This window comes from Pelophylax lessonae (assembly GCF_965119305.1).
Source record: "Pelophylax lessonae genome assembly, chromosome: 4".
Lineage (NCBI taxonomy): Eukaryota > Metazoa > Chordata > Amphibia > Anura > Ranidae > Pelophylax > Pelophylax lessonae.
Genome location: NC_138771.1, coordinates 663,534,677 through 663,552,645, shown reverse-complemented (window position 1 = coordinate 663,552,645; position 17,969 = coordinate 663,534,677). Strand labels below are relative to the sequence as shown.

The 17,969-nt window shown below is 41.8% G+C and overlaps 1 protein-coding gene across 1 annotated transcript in view; it reads left to right on the top strand.

The window, feature by feature from the left end:
* The window catches only part of LOC309553074 (hepatic lectin-like), a gene marked incomplete at both ends in the record, with an annotated part of 448,637 nt that overhangs the window by 418,231 nt on the left and 12,437 nt on the right, over positions 1-17,969 (top strand). The window contains 2 exons of the mRNA XM_082253973.1: positions 3,092-3,240; positions 13,103-13,212. Of these exons, the coding sequence (XP_082110099.1) occupies positions 3,092-3,240; positions 13,103-13,212 (259 nt within the window). The remainder of the gene's footprint in view (positions 1-3,091; positions 3,241-13,102; positions 13,213-17,969) is intronic.

Genomic DNA, 17,969 nt, shown 5'->3' with positions numbered 1-17,969 from the left:
GTTTTGGATCATTGTCTTGTTGGAAGACAAATCTCCATCCCAGTCTCAGGTCTTTTGCAGACTCCATCAGGTTTTCTTCCAGAATGGTCCTGTATTTGGCTCCATCCATCTTCCCATCAATTTTACCCATCTTCCCTGTCCCTGCTGAAGAAAAGCAGGCCCAAACCATGATGCTGCCAGCACCATGTTTTACAGTGGGGATGGTGTGTTCAGGGTGTTTCGCAAGGCACTGTATATAGACCTTGGATACATTCTATTGGTCCATCTCTCTTGGATATACAATATAATCTATTGGGATGGAAGATCTGTTTTGCTTATAATGAATATTATACAGCCAATTTATAACTTTGCTCTTTACAAATACATCTAGGGGTCTTTAGTGTGGTTTCAACGATTTAAATGGTTTAACATGTGTGGGTATACAGTGGATATATACACATTTATTTAAACTTCTGCTTTTGTTTCTAACTTATAACGTTTATTTTTTTTTCTTTAGATTTAAAATATAATGGTTTTTGATGGTAGGTTTCATATTGTACACACAACCCTTTGTAGTGGCCCCCATATTCAAATTAGTCTTAAGCTGCCCATGTTTTTTATGGGTGTTTCAGTCTGGTCTGTGGCTTATTAAAGTTACCTTCTCTGCTTTTGGCATGTGTGTAAAGCTGAGCTGTGTTCCTATGGCTGGGGCTAACTTAACATGCCTCACCATCTCTGGCTGTCCACACCAGGCATTCGATTTAAATCTGTGTTGTATGCAATCTCTGGATAGTTTTGGAGCCAGGGTGGATTGGGCCAGGGAATTGCCCCTCCGGTCACTCTGGTGTCCTGTATAAAGGCAGCACTGCTTCTGGCACAGACAAGCCTGAAGGCTTCCTGGTGAAGGAAAGTCCCTGCCAGAATCCTACAAAGTGCGGGATGAGGATGAGGACAGAACACAGGCTGCCCACCCCATAATCAATGGTGTATGCTGTGTGCAAGCAGAGGCCAGCTCTGTGCCCCATCAGAGGCTCTACTCCCCCTGTCAGCCCCAACCGAGTCACCCCAGCTCCCCTTTGTAGCTGCCTGATGGCCAGTTTGGGAACCTAGAATTGGGACAGCAGGAGCTTTGCAGCCCAACTCGCCCGGTTAGCAGAGAGTACCTGGAGCGGAGCTTCAGTCTTGGATGGGGTTGGGAGAAGGCAAGGAAAATGGGGGGGGGGGGGGGAGTCAAGTCGCTGCACCATGGACCTCTGAGTTGTATTTGCCCCTTGGCTAAAAGTTGCCCGTCAGCCCATGTTTTGGGTCGTCAGACCTTGCTATTTCCACACTCAGAACAATGGAGTTGATAAGAGTGAAGCACAGGCAGAGAGGACAGAAAGATATCAGCTCACAAGATTTCTGGCAGGATCAGCAGAGATTTTTGATTTTCTTTTTTGCACTTGTCAAACAGATATAGCAAAACACTGCCAATGATATGTTTAACCACTTAAGCCCCGGAAGATTTTACTCCCTTCCTGACCAGGGTTTTTTTTTGCGATTTTTTACTGCGTGACTTTAACGGACAATTGCGCGGTCGTGCGACGCTGTACCTAAACGAATTTGACGTCCTTTTTTTCCCACAAACAGAGCTTTCTTTTGGTGGTATTTGATCACCTGTGCAATTTTTACTTTTTGCACTATAAACAAAAAAAGAGCGTAAATTTTGCAAAAATAACAATATTTTCCACATTTTTTTATATGAAATTCCCCCCTAAAAAAATGTAAAAATCTAAATTTTTTTAACATTTTTGGCCAATTTGTTTTTTGCTACATATGTTTGGTAAAAAAAAATCGCAAAAAGCGTATTTTGATTGGTTTGCGCAAAAGTTATTGTGTTTACTAACTAAGGGAAAGATTTCTGTCATTTTTGGAGTTTTTTTTTTTTTTAACGTGTAATGTCGGCGATCTGCGATTTTTTTTGCGGTACTGCGATATTGCGGCGGACAGATCGGACCCTTGACTGACATTTTTGACACTTTTGGGGTTACCAGTGACATTACTGCAGTAATCAGTGCTATACATATGCACTGTTACTTCAAAATGACACTGGCAGGGAAGGGGTTAACTTTATTGGGGAGGGAGGGGTTAAGTGTGTCCCTAGGGGCGTGCTTTCTACTGTGATTGGCTGTGGCTACTAGTGTAGGAACAGTGATCAACGGTCCTACATAGTAGAACCGTCTGATCACTGTTTCTACACAGGGGAGAATGACAGGCGGCTTGTTTACATCAGCCGTCTGACTTTCTCCCTCTGTACCGACGATCGGCGAGTGACCGGCGGACATCGGGTCCGCCGGTCACACGCACTAACTTCCCTGTGAACGAGCCGCGGCGGGCGCGCGCCTCCGCGGGCACGCGCTCGCCCGCTATTGGCTCACAAGGAAGTGACAGGCAAGTGACGTACCGGTACGTCACTCTGCCTGGCCGGGGCTGACCGCCGCAGTATATACTCGTGCAGCGGTCGGCAATCGGTTAATAGACCAAGAGGAAGCAAATGTGAGAATTTTTTTGTAGGGTTTACATATACATTAAAGCTGAACCCCAGGAAAATTGAGGACTCTCCGGTGCAGTGCAGTTGCAAGGGAAATACAAGACTTTCAAGTGTTAACTGCTCGTTTAGATGCAGGGGGCATGAAAAAGTAGATTCACTTACCCAATCCTCCTCCACTCTGTTATTCCTTCGGTGTCATTTCCCCATGCTTTAGTGGTCTAAGGTTCTGACATCATCAGGACCTATGCATAGTCCGTCTTGCACTAGGCAGCCCAATGATGGAGCATGGGGGGTGCCTCAGCCAGGGGAGCAGCAGATTGGGTAAGTACTGTATAAGTGCTTTTACTCTTCCCTAGACTAAATGAGCTCAGCGCCACAGCAAGGGGGCCATTTCCGATTTACAAGTTGAACTTTAAGCTTATTCAGATTTCAACATTGTCCCTTCTCTCCCAAGAAACAGTTACTGCTACCCCACAGGATGGATACCAACCTGGGGCAGCGCTTTGTTTTTTATGTTGGTTATACTTTAAGTATCTCGAAATGTCATGGTTGTCCTTTCTTCTCCAGGAGACAACCCAAAAGATGCCCGTGAGTGCTGTTCTGTGGGCTGGACATTAGTTGGTTCCAAATGCTACTATTTTCAAAAAACTCTGGAAACTTGGGAGAGGAGCCGGGAGGAATGTACTAAGAATTACAGCGTTCTTCTGATCCTGGACAACAAGGCTGAATTGGTAACTATCTGAGCTTTCAATGTTGTGGTCCTGACAGGTTACAGATCTCTTTAAGTCTTTCAAACACAGAGTAGGTACAATGACACGTTTAAAACATATAAGACTTGTACACACAGGCCAAAAATCGACCAAAATTGGTTGGTTCGGCAGGAACCAGACGGCTTTTGGCTCGAGTGTATAACTGTCTGTTCTACAGAAGCCATGCTCAGGAATGGCTTTTGTCAAATTGGAAAACCAGCATCCTATCTACATCTGATCAGTACTGGGATTAACATTGCTTGTATTAGTACAGCAGGGCTGGCGCCACCACAAGGCGGAACAGGCAGCCACTCTATGGTACCAGGCTAGGGGGGGGGGGCGGTAAAATGTTCAGGGGTAGACATCATGTGTAGAAAGACCCCAGCACTTTTGGCACCATTTGCCCCCTCATCCCAAGGCCCAATCCCATTTTGCTATTGCCCCTTTCGCTCCCCCCCCAAGTGTTTTGCCCTCTCTCCTCCCCCATGCGCTCTCCGGGTCTCTCGCTGTTTGATCGCCGGCTGTGTAGGGACCAGAATCAGAATCAGTCTCCTGCTGAGACTCCAATTCATCCCCAGCCTGCAGTGCAGCATGAGTAGGAAAGGAGAAACCTGGGATAAAGAGAAGCCAGCGCGCGGATGTGCGGCACAATTAGGGACCTGTGGGGTGGATGCGATGGAAGCCCTGAATGTAAGTTCTGACTTGTCCTGATATCACCTCCCCCAGCTCCTCCCAGACCATCGGGGATCTAAAGCAGGAGAACAGGCAGGATGTCGCTCATAGTTCTACACCAGTAGAGCAGGGGGTACAGTGGGGAACTGGTGTGCAAGGGGGGCACAGTGGGAAACTGATGTGCAGGAGGGGGAGAGGGAAATGCTGTGCAGTGGGGGCACAGTGGAGAACAGGTATGTAGGAGGAATAGTGGTAAAAAAGGTGTGCGGGGGGTATAATGAGGAACAGGCATTAAGTGTGGTACAGTGAGGGGAGGGGGGCACAGTAAAGAACAGGTATGTAGGAGGTACAGTGGGGAAAAGGTGTGCGGGAGGGTTATAGTGGGGAACAGGCATTAAGGGTGGTAAAGTGGGGGGCCAGGACACAGTGGGGAACTGGTATGTAGGAGGTACAGTGGGGAACATAGGTGGAGGGGAGGAGGTACAGTGGGGAACAGCTGTGCAGAGGAGGTAGGCCTTTAAGGTGGTATAGTGGGGAATGTGGGTGCAGTGGGGAACATGTATACAGGGGGGAACAGGTATGTAGGAGGTACAGTTGGGAAAAGGAGAGCAGGGGGGCACAGTGGGGAACAGGTATGTAAGAGGTACAGTGGGGAACAGGTTTTTTAGGAGGTACAATGGGGAACAGGGGTGCAGTGGGACACAGTGGGGAACAGGTGTGCAGTGGGGTTTAGTGTTGAACAGGTGTGTGTGGGTGGGGGGTAGGGCAGGCATTTAGGGTGGTACAATGGGGAAAGCGGGTTAAGTGGGGAACAGGTGGTAAGGGAGCAGAGTGGGGAACAGGTATGTAGGAGGTACAGAGGTGTGAAGGTTCAGGAATTGGGGTGATCTGAGGGGTGAAGGTGCAGGAATTGGGGTGAGCTGGGGGGTAAAGGTGCAGAAATTGGTGTGAGCTGGGGGTGAAGGTGCAGAAAAACTTAAAGTTTTTCTAAAGGTCGTAATTAAAGAAAAAAAAAATAACAAACATGTCAAGTGGGGACATTTTGTAGTAGTCAATGACATATCTAGGAGGCTTAAGGCTGCTTGGGGGGGGGGGGGGAGTAAAATACATCTTCGCCTGAATAGACAAAAATCCTTGGACCAGCCCTGGCTATCAGCATGAGTCACTTCTGACAAGTTTTCCTGAAACTAAGAGATAAAAGGTGACAGGGGAGGGACCTCTAGCTGATTGACATCCTCATCGCTGTTCCTCTGTGCAGTGTGAACAGGGGGGGGGGTTCCCCTCCAATCAGCTTGAACAGGGGAGGTGTCCCCTCCAACCAGCTCTCAGAGCTCTCCTCCCTGAGCTCTACAGAGTGTAACTTCAGCTTCAGCTGCTTTTCAGAGCTGAGAGATCCTGTGTGACTTCAACATTTGGAACCGATATAGAGAAGAGATGACGACAGATAAACAGGTACAACATATTCTTAGGAGGGTTTGTTTCATCTCTGTGTATCACCTGAGGCCATTCACTTCACTGGATATATGTGAGGGTTTAAAACCATTTTAAGGAGAAAATAAAATTACTTTTTATTAATTTTTTCCTTTTTTTTTTAACACATTTTTTTTTTTTCAACCAATGTTATATATTCTGTTTTCTGCTTGGTTTGAGGATCCCCAATATAAATAATTAAGGACTCATTTAGACTTGCTGTTGGGTGGGAGCGATTTATTTTGATTTGCGGTTGTGTTTTTAGCACTCTTCCATTTGCCCTCCATTAAGCTCCAAGGGCAAAAAACGGGATTGTTCATATGCTGCTGTTGGAATGTTTGGCTTCAGGTCTGTGGCAAAAATGATTGCACCCGTAATGTTTGGTGGTCAGTATCGAATGTGACCCATTCAAGCAATGCCCACATTTGCTGTGCATTGTAGACATGTGAAATCTATTTCATTACAAATTAATTTTTGGACAGAATTCTGCGTATTCGTTCATTCAGGAGCATCCAAATTAACAAAAAGACTCTTTTGACGAATTTGTACGAAAACAACTTGTTAGAAAAAATGAAAACCCGAAAAAACGAAAATCCAAAATAACTTAAATTCGAAAATACAAAAATCCGAAAGAACGAAAAATGATTCAGCCTACGAGTTTATTGAGTCTATTAATCTGAAAGAACGAAAAAGCCAAAAGAACCAAAATCTGAAAGAGCAAAAAAACGAAAGAACGAAAACCCGAAAATCCAAAAAGAACAAAAAACAATTCAATCTACGAGAATACTGAATCTATTAATCTGAGAGAATGAAAACCTGAAAAAAATGAAAATGTGAAAGAACGAAAACCCGAAAGATCAAAAATCCAAAAGAACTCAAATTCGAAAATACAAAAATCTGAAAGAAGGAAAAACGATTTAACCTATGAGTTTAATGAATCTATTAATCTAAAAGAACGAAAATCTGATAGAAGAAAAATCTAAAAAGAACGAAAACCCAATAGAATGAAAATCCAAAAGAACAAAAATTTGAAAATACAAAAACCCGAAAGAATGAAAACTCGAAAACCCGAAAGAACGAAAACCTGAAATAAAACCCGAAAGAACGAAAAATCCAAAAGAACCAAAACCCAAAAGAACAAAAATCCAAAAGAACGAAAAACTATTCAGCCTACGAGTTTAACAAATCTATTAATCTGAAAGAACGAAAATCTGAAAGAACGAGAACCCGAAAGACAAGGGCCTCTTCCCGACGACCCTGGGCGGAGGTTGTGGGGGTCTGCGGGAAGAGGGCTTATCAGAATCTGGACTCCCCCTGTAACAAAGGGGCCCCCCCAGATCCCGCCCTCCATGTGAACGGGTATGGTGTCATTGTACCCATACCCACTCACCCAAAAAAGGCAGTGTAGTGTAAATAATGACAAGAAACAGTTTTAAGAAGTCCATTACTAAAAATCTTCCTCCAATTTTCTTCCTCCGGTCTTCTCCTTCTGGTCTTCTCCGCTGCCAACCCGGTCCTCCTCCGATGATGTCTCCCGTAGTGACATGAAATCCAAAAGGAAATCCAAAAGAACAAAAACCCGACAGAATGAAAATCCAAAAGAACTAAAATTCAAAAATACAAAAATTCAAAAGAACGAAAAATGACTCAACCTAGAAGTTTAATGAATCTATTATTCTGAAAGAACGAAAACCTGAAATAATAAAAATCGGAAAGAATGAAAACCCAAAAGAACGAAAATCCGAAAGAAGAAAAACCCGAAAATACAAAAGAACGAAAAACGATTCAACCTCCGAGATGAGTTATTCTATTAATCTGAAAGAACGAAAATCTGAAAGAATGTAAATCTGAAAGAACTAAAACCCTAAAGAATTAAAAATCCAAAAGAAATACATTTTTAAAATACAAAAATCCAAAAGAACGAAAACCCGAAAATACAAAAATCCAAAAGAACGAAAAATGATTCGACCTACGAGATTAATGAATCTATTATTCCAAAAGAATGAAAATCCAAAAGAAACAAAACGTCGAAAAAGCTAAAATCCCAAAAAATGAAAAACGATTCAACCTATGAGTTTAATGAATCTAATAATCTGAAAGAACGAAAATCTGAAAGAACGAAAACCCTAAAGAATTAAAAATCCAAAAGAACTAAAATTTGAAAATTCAAAAATCCGAAAGAACGAAAACCTGAGAGAACGAAAACCTGAAAATACAAAAATCCGAAAGAATGAAAAACGATTCAACCTATGAGATTAATGAATCTATTTACCTGAAAGAATGAAAATCCGAAAACGATTCAAACTATGAGTTTAATGAATCTATTAATCTGAAAGCATTAAAATCCAAAAGAATGAAAATCAAAAAGAACTAATATTTGAAAATACAAAAATCTGAAAAAATGAAAAAGTGAAAGAACGAAAATACGAAAGAATAAAAATCCAAAAGAACTAAAATTTGAAAATACAAAAGTCAGAGAGAACGAAAACCCAAAAATACAAAAATACAAAAAGAACGAAAAACGATTCAACCTATGAAATTAATGAATCTATTAATCCGAAAGAATAAAAATCCGAAAGAACTAAAATCCCAAAGAACGAAAAAGGATTCAACCTATGAGTTTAATGAATATTTTAATCCGATTGAATAAAAATCCGAAAGAACGTAAATCTGAAACAAGAAAACCTGAAAGAACAAATATAAAGAAATAATTGATAAATTCATTCATATTTCTATTAGATATATTTGGATTCATTTGATTTTCGCATGGGCAGTGTTAGTGTGTTATTTCTGGCCAATGAGCTTGTCCCTTATTCCTTTGTATGTTTTTCTGGGTCAGACTGCATTCCATCCAGAGTCCAGAAAGGGTGTGGTGGGCCGGTGACGCTGTTTTGTTGGATTTGTGAGTCTCTTGTGACACAGAGAGTGAGAGATAAATTATTACAAATGCATCAGAAGTTGTGAATTATCCGAAGTAACGAATGCCACATCTAAACATCTGATGCATCTGAAGTTCAGAATGATCCAAAGTGAGGAATGCCGATCATAGCGAATGATCCAATAAACAGAAAAAACAAATGAAAAGAAAAGGAAACAAAACAAATTTTTCGGTAGTGCGCAGGTCTAGTGTGTTGGTTTGGTATTTATGGTGTTAAGACTTCAGATGAAGTTACCACTGAGCAAAATATTCAGTTTCCCCTGTGGTTGGTAAAACTTGGTTTGGGTCCTGGAACCCAGAGATTTCATTGAGACTTGGGAGGGATGAAGTCTCCAATCCCTGGTAAATGTTTCGTAGACAACAAACACACTAATTATGTAAGTGTGTGGGGGGCTTTTATTAGAGTGATGGAAACTCATGTGTTGGCTTGAACTTTTTTTTTTTCTCGTGAAAATGCTCAAAGAAAAACCATTTTAGGACCACATTGTACTGTGGACAGGTGGCTCCTACAGGCACATCAATGTATGTATACATCACTACCTTTTTTCCAGGTTCAGGGCCCGCCATGACTGACTTCCACTGTAATTGACACAGTGGGATTCTGCCAGCATGTCCCAGCCAATGGTTTATGGCTGGGACCTGCTGATCGGCTGTGTCCAATCACAGCCCATAGCTCTGTGTTGTCAAACAACACAGAGCTCTGTACAGAGGGAACCATCCCTTTGCTTCTTCTCCCTGCAAAGCAGGGAAAAAGAAAAAAAAAATAGATTTTTAGTAAGAAACAGCACACATTACACATTGTTAGACACACACCTAACCCCTTGATCACCCCAAGATGTTAACCCTTTCCCAGCCAGTGTCATTAGTACAGTGACAGTGCATAGTATTATCAATGATCACAGTATTAGTGTCAGTAAGTCAGTTCCCACCCAGTGTCAGTTTGTGTCAGATTGCCCACTGCACTATCGCAGTCCCGCTATAAGTAGATATTCACTGACATTGCTAGTATAAGGCCCTTTTCACACGATTGGACCGATCAAGTCCGCCTGTCTAGTTTTCAGGTGGACCAATTGGGCCACCCATTGACCTCTATAGGGAGGCGTATGTCAGTGGACATGTGTCCGCTGACACCCGCCTGGCATCTGATCTGACAAGATCCATTGAAAATGGATGTATGGCGATACGTTCACCATCCATCCAGTGGATTGGATCGGATGAAAAAAGACAGGCGGTCCATTTTCATCCAATCTCCCCTTAGAGGAGAGCAGGACTCTGACAGGTTTGTCTCTGCACAGTGAGTGGAGACGGACCTGTCATCCACCTGCTCAGTAGGGATCAATGGAACAATTCCCACTGAGCAAGCAGAGTCCATCAAAACTGATCAGCCAAGTGAGAAAGGGTCCTTAAATAAAAAAATCAAAGTATATATTCCATGTACTTTCACACAAACCAATCAATAAACCAATAAACTAATCAATAACCAATCAATAAACCAATCAATATACTCTTAGTACACAAAGTAGTGAGTGTACAGCTTGTATAACAGTGCAAATTTGCTGTCCCCTCAAATTACTCAACACACAGCCATTAATGTCTAAACCACTGGCAACAAAAGTGATTACACCCCTAAGTAAAAATGCCCAAATTGGGCCCAATTAGCCATTTTTCTTCCTTCTTCTCATGTGACTCGTTAGTGTTACAAGGTCTCAGGTGTGAATGGGGAGCAGGTGTGTTAAATTTGGTGTTATCGCTCTCACTCTCTCATACTGGTCACTGGAAGTTCAACATGGCACCTCATGGAAAAGAACTCTCTGAGGATCTGGAAAAAATAATTGTTGCTCTACATAAAGATGGCCTAGGCTATAAGAAGATTGCCAAGACCCTGAAACTGAGCTGCAGCATGGTGGCCAAGACCATACAGTGGTTTAACAGGACAAGTTCCAGTCAGAACAGGCCTCGCCACGGTCGACCAAAGAAGTTGAGTGCACGTGCTCAGCGTCATATCCAGAGGTTGTCTTTGGGAAATAGATGTATGAGTGCTGCCAGCATTGCTGCAGAGGCTAAAGGGGTGGAGGGTCAGCCTGTCAGTGCTCAGACCATACGCCGCACACTGTCAGTGCTCAGACCATACGCAGCACACTGCATCAAATTGGTCTGCATGGCTGTCATCTCAGAAGGAAGCCTCTTCTAAAGATGATGCTCAATAAAGCCCACAAACAGTTTGCTAAAGACAAGCAGACTAAGGACATGAGACCAAGATAAACTTATTTGGTTCAGATGGTGTCAAGCGTGTGTGGCAGGAACCAGGTGAGGAGTACAAAGACAAGTGTGTCTTGCCTAGTCAAGCATGGTGGTGGGAGTGTCATGGTCTGGAGCTGCATGAGTGCTGCCGGCATTGGGGAGCTACAGTTCATTGAGGAAACCATGAATGCCAACATGTACTGTGACATACTGAAGTAGAGCATGGTCCCCTCCCTTCGGAGACTGGGCCACAGGGAAGTATTCCAACATGATAAGAACCCCAAACACACTTCACTGCCTTGCTAAAGAAGCTGAGGGTAAAGTTGATGGACTGGCCAAGCATGTCTCCAGACCTAAACCCTATTTAGCATCTGTGGGACATCCTCAAATGGAAGGTGGAGGAGCGCAAGGTCTCTGAACTCCAACAGCAATGTGATGTCGTCAGTGAGGAGTGGAAGAGGACTCCAGTCAGTGGCAACCTGTGAAGCTCTGGTGAACTCCATGCCCAAGAGGGTTAAGGCAGTGCTGGAAAATAATGGTGGCCACACAAAATATTGACACTTTGGGCCCAATTTAGACATTGCCACTTAGGGGTGTACTCACTTTTGTTGCCAGCGGTTTAGACATTAATGGCTGTGTGTTGAGTTATTTTGAGGGGACAGCAAATTTACACTGTTATACAAGCTGTACACTCACTACTTTACATTGTAGCAAAGTGTCATTTCTTCAGTGTTGTCACATGAAAAGATAGAATAAAATATTTACAAAAATGTGAAGGGTGTACTCACTTTTGTGAGATACTATATATATGTGTATCTCCCTTTGTGCTGGGAGTGAGCCGCACTTAGTGCTCCCAGCCCAGAGACCGGGGTCTCACTGAGAGCAGCGGGCCCCGTACTAACGATCGAGAAACTGAACTTTTGGGTCCCCTGATTGTTGTGGTAGCCTTTGATTGGCTACCACATTGATCAGACACTGTGAAGCCCACCCATGTGTCTCTCTCACTGTTAATGGAGAGGAAAGATACAATGTATCTTTATCTTTCTTTGCAGGGGGAAAAAAAGATATAAAGAAAAAAAATAAAGAAAAAAATATACCTAGATCAAGGTTTGATCTAGGTTAGTGCCAGAGTTAGTGTTTGGGTCAAAGGTCAGTGTCAGTTAGATTTTTTTAAGCTAGCATCAGTGTTAGTGTGTTTTAGGTAGGAAAAAAAAAAGAAGCAAAATGCGTACTATTGTTTCTGGACTGTACTACAGGAACAAACAACTGACATACACATATGTGGTATCACTGAAATCATCGGTAGGAGAAAATTATTTTGGGTTGCTCTTTGCTGGTTGGTTATGGTAGTAACAAGAAATATACAGCTAAAATAAAATGTATATATACAGGGCTTTAGAATAGGAGAATAGGTGTAGGTACTCCCCTCTTCTGAGTCACCCCTTGTCTCCACCCACCTACCCACCTCCAAGCGCTGTCCTTTGGTTCCACCCTCTACCACCCACCAGTACCCCCCCCCCTTTTATAGAATACAGAACCAAGTATCATGTTGTGGTTCTAGGTCATTTGTATGGAATTTGTTAATGATAACTAGAAAAGCAGTAAAATAGATCCCCTGGAATCAGCAATAATAGACCCCCCAACAATAGATCCCCCTCAGCAACAATAAATATTCCCCTGCAACAATCCCCCCCCCAATAAATCCTCCCCTGCAACTATAGACCCTCCCCAACAACAATAGCCCCCCAGCAACAACAGTTCCCCCAATCAACAATAAATCCTCCACTGCAACAATAGCCTCATCCACAACAAAATGCCCTTCAGCAACAATAGATTCACCCCAGCAACAATACATCCCCATCAGCCAGCATCAATAGGCCCTTTAGCTCACCCCACTGACCCCAGCACCCCTTTGCCGTTGCATACATTCAGACTGGAGGTGCCGGAACGGCGTTCCCCCGTGTTCCCGCTGAAAAAAAGCCCTGTGTGTATATGTATATATATATATATATATATATATATATATATATATATATAATTTTTTTTGGGGGGGCAGTTTTCCCTTGAGAATAAAAAATAAATAAAATAATCAGGAGATAGCAGTTAGACCTAATGAATGTATATAATATACAGCTGAGTATATATATATATATATATATATATATATATATATATATAAAATCATTTACCACCAAATGAAATCCCAATTTGTCCTGGGAAAAAAAAACGAAGTATAATCCTCCTGGATGCACAAAGTAGTTGTGATGATATGTACGGTTTTACTAACACATGTCAAAGTTGCAAAATTGTGCTTAGGCATTTCGATTTTTTTTACCCTTAGGTGTGGAAGGGTTAATGTTCTACCACTAGAAGCTGGTTTTTACCATAGAGTACATATATATTTTATTATTTTATTTTTGAGAACTTGTGTGATCCTTCTACTTCAGCCTACTCATGTAAAACTGTGACAATGTTTCTTCCAACGTTACATTTCTGATAATTAACTTTCCATCCCTAAACCAGGATTCTCTGGTGCCCTACATGGAAGGAGACGAATACTGGATAGGACTGAAGAGGGAAATCCAGAACAGCAGTCGCTGGCTGTGGGTAGATGGGACCCCTTTCACACTCAGGTAAGCGTATCCAAATATTAGGGAAAATCCCAACAATGTATTAAACAATCACAAAGTAGCATTATTGTTAGATTAACATTCTAACATTTTAAAAGAAGAAATCTCTGACTTTGATAAAACTAAACCCAAACCGGATATGTGAAAGCACAAGGCATAATAAAACATTGACCTCTTTGGAAGAACGTAATGAGTAATAACCCATAACTAGTAAATAGGGATGGGCCAAACACCCCCCCCCCCCCTTGTTGGGTTCACAGCAGAACTCCCGAACAGGGAGAATGTTCTAACCCGAACCCCATTGAAGTCTATGGGAGCCGAACAGGAAAACTCAAAAGTGCCCATTTTGAAGTAATTGTCCATAAAAGGAGTATGGGGGTCCGGGTAATGCCCTGGGTGACATGTAACAATAAAAAAAAATAAAAATAAAAACAATCGTTTTTTAACCGGTTGCCGACCGCCGCACGACTATATACTGCGGCGGTCAGCCCCGGCCAGGCAGAGTGACGTATCGGTACGTCACTCGCCTGTCACTGACTTGCGAGCCTATCGCGGGCGGGCGCGCGCCCGCCGAGGCGCGCGCCCGCCGCGGCTCGTTCACAAACAAGTCAGTGCGTGTGACCGGCGGACTCGATGTCCGCCAGTCACACTGCGATCGCTCCTGTGAAGGGAGAAAGACAGAGCAGCTTGTGTAAACAAGCTGCCTGTCAGTTCTCCCTGTGTAAAAGTGAAGATCTGTCCGTTCTACTATGTAGAACGGTTGATCTTTGCTTTTACACCAATAGGAATGTCCCTACACAGTTAGAATCATGCCCCTAGGACACACTTAACCCCTCCCTGTCCAATAAAGTTAACCCCTTCCCTGCCAGTGTCATTTTTGCAGTAACAGTGCATATGTATAGCACTGATTACTGCAGTAATGTCACTGGTACCCCCAAAAGTGTAAAAAATGTCAGTCAAGGGTCCGATCTGTCCGCCGCAATGTCGCAGTACCGAAAAAAAAATCGCAGATCGCCGCCATTATGCGTTAAAAAAAAAAACACCAAAAATGACAAAAATCTTTCCCTTTGTTAGTAAACGCGATAACTTTTGCGCAAACCAATCAAAATACGCTTTTTGCGATTTTTTTTACCAAACATAGGTAGCATAAAACAAATTGGCCGAAAAATGTTAAAAAATTTAGATTTTTACTTTTTTTTTGGGGGAATTTCATATAAAAAAATGTGAAAAATATTGTTATTTTTGCAAAATTTACGCTCTTTTTTTGTTTATAGCGCGTGATCAAAAAATCGCACAGGTGATCAAATACCACCAAAAGAAAGCTCTGTTTGTGGGAAAAAAAGGACGTCAAATTTGTTTAGGTACAGCGTCGCACGACCGCGCAATTGTCCGTTAAATTCACGCAGTAAAAAATCGCAAAAAAACCCCTGGTCCTGTAGCAGCCAAATCCTCCGGGGCTTAAGTGGTTAAGAAGCAGTGATTTTTGCTTAACCACTTTACCACCGGAGGATTTTGCTGTCTTATGTCCAGGCCACTTTTTGTGCTTCGGCACTATGCAACTTTAACTGACAATTGTGTGGTTATGCAATGTGGTACCCAAACGGAATTTACGTCCTTTTTTCCCCACAAACAGAGCTTTCTTTTGGTGGTATTTGATCACCTCTGCGCTTTTTATTTTTTGCGATATTAATAAAAAAAGAGCAAAAATTTTGCAAAAAAATGACATTTTCAACTTTGTTTTTTAAAAAATATCCAATATACTCAATTTATGTAATTTTTTTGGCCAAAATATATTTAGCTACATGTCTTTGACAAAAAAAAATTAAATGAGCGTATTTTTATTGGTTTGCGCAAAAGTTATAGCGTCTACAAACTATGGTGTAAATACTGAAATTTTACGCAGCTTTAATTTCTGACTGCCTATCTCATTTCATGAAGTGCTAAAATGGCAGGGCAGTACAAGACCCCCCCAAATTACCACTTTTTGGAAATTAGACATCCTAAGGAATGTTCTGAGAGGCATGTTGAGCTCATTGAATATTTCATTTTTTAGTCACAGGTGTTTGAATAATGACTAAAAAAAAATATATATATTTTTTTACACAAAGTTGTCATTGAAATGATGTATTGCTCACACATGCCATGGGTATATGTGTAATTACACCCCAAAATATATTCTGCTGCTTCTCCTGAGTACAGGGATACCACATATGTGAGACTTTTTGGGAGCCTAGCTGTGTACGGGACCTCAAAAACCAATCCCCACCATCAGAATTTCAAAGGGCTTACATTTTTCATTACCACAAAACCCCCCATAAATGAGCCCATTTTGGAAAGTAGACACCCCAAGCTGTTTTTCTGAGAGGCATGGTGAGTCCATGGAATATTTTATATTTTGCCACAAGTTTTGGGAAAATTACAATTTCTTTTTTTATTTTTCTTTTTTTAACACAAAGTTGACACTAAAAGATACATTTCTCACATATGACATGGGTATATGTGGAATGGCACCCCAAAATACATTCTGCCGCTTCTCCTGAGTATGGGGATACCCCATGTGTGAGACTTTTTGGGAGCCTAGCTGTGTACGGGACACCGAAAATCAATCTCCATCTTTAGGTTTTCTAATGGCGTAAATTTTTGATTTTACTCCTCACTACCCATCACAGTTTCGGAGGCCCTGAAATTTCAAGATAGCACAAAACCCCCCAAAATGACCCCATTTTGCAAAGTAGACACCCCAAGCTATTTGCTGAGAGGCATGGTGAGTCCATGGAATATTTTATATTTTGCCACAAGTTCCGGGAAATATATTATTATTATTATTATTATTATTTTTGTTTTTTTACACAAAGTTGTCACTAACTGATATATTTCTCACACATGCCATGGGTATATGTGAAATGACACCCCAAAATACATTCTGCTGCTTCTCCTGAGTACAGGGATACCCCATGTGTGAGACTTTTTTGCAGTCTAGCCGAGTACAGGCCCCCGAAAATCAATCACCACTTTCAGGCTTTCCAAGGGCGTAAATTGTTGATTTCACTCCTGACTACCTATCACAGTTTCGGAGGCCATGAAATGCCAAGACAGCACAACCCCCCCCCCCAAATGACCCCTTTTCGGAAAGTAGACACCCTAAGCTATTTGCAAAGAGGCATGTTGAGTGTTTTGCAGATCTCACTTTTTGTCACAAAGTTTTGGAAATTGAAAAAAGAGGAAAAAAATGCATTTTCCTGTATTTTCTTCATTTTCCCCAAAAAATTAGAGATGCAAAATACTCACCATGCCTCTCAGCAAATAGATTGGAGTGTCTACTTTGCAAAATGGGGTCATTTGGGGGGGGAGTTTGTGCCATCTTGGCATTTCATGGCCTTCAAAGGTGTGATAGGTAGTAAGAAGTGAGATCAACAATTTACGCCCTTAGAAAGCCTGAAGGTGGGGAGTGGATTTCCGGGTCCTGTACACGGCTAGACTGCAAAAAAGTCTCACACATGGGGTATCCTTGTACTCAGGAGAAGCAGCAGAATGTATTTTAGGGTTTCATTTCACATATACCTATGGCATGTGTGAGCATTATATAATTTACTGACAACTTTGTGTAAAAAAACAAAAAACAAAATAATAATTTTCCCGAAACTTGTGGCAAAATATAAACTATGACATGGACTCATCATGCCTCTCAGCTAATAGCTTGGAGTGTCTATTTTGCAAAATGGGGTCATTTGGGGGGGTTTGTGCTATCTTGAAATGTCAGGGCCTCTGAAACTGTGACAGGTAGTGCAGAGGTAAAATAAGCAATTTACGCCATTAGAAAACTTGAAGATGGGGATTGGTTTTCGGGGTCCTGCATGCGGCTAGACTGCCAAAAAGTCTCACACATGGGGTATCCCTGTACTTAGGAGAAGCAGCAGAATGTATTTTAGGGTGTCATTTCACATATACCCATGGCATGCGTGAGCAATATATTATTTAGTGACTTTGTGTAAAAAAAAAACAAATTGTCATGTTCCTGAAACTTAGAGCAAAATGTAAAATACTCCATGGACTCAATATGCCTCTCAGCAAATAGCTTTGGGTGTCTACTTTCCAAAAAGGGGTCATTTGGTGGGTGTTTGAACAGTCCTGGCATTTTATGCTCAATTTTAGCAACACATCACCCACTCTTCAAACCACTTGAAAACCAAGCCTTTTCTGTGACTTTTTGTTTACATGAAAAATATTTTTTTTTTTCACAAGAAAATTACTTTGAACCCCCAAACATTATATATTTTTTTAAAGCAGAGGCCCTACAGAACAAAATTGTGGATGTTGCAATTTTTTTTTTTCGTCACACAGTATTTGCACACACATTTTCCAAACACAATTTTTGCGTAAACAAAACACTTTTTTTATATTTAATGCAGAAATACACTATATAATTCCAAATTGTTTGGTAAAATTTAAAAGATGATCTTATGCAGAGTTCATAGACACCTAACATGACATGCTTTAAAAATTGCGCACGCCCGTGCCGCGGCAACAAACTACGTAAGGTTTTAAAAGCCTTTAAAAGTCTTTACAGGTTACCACTTTGGACTTACAGAGGAGGTCTACTGCAATAATTACTGCCCTCGATCTGGCGTTCGCGGCGATACCTCACATGCATGGTGCAATTGCGGTTTACATATGACACTAGAACAACGATTGTGTGCGCATTTGCACGCAAGCACGGGGGGACAGGGGGGCTTGATTGTTTTTTTTTTTTTTAGTTTGCT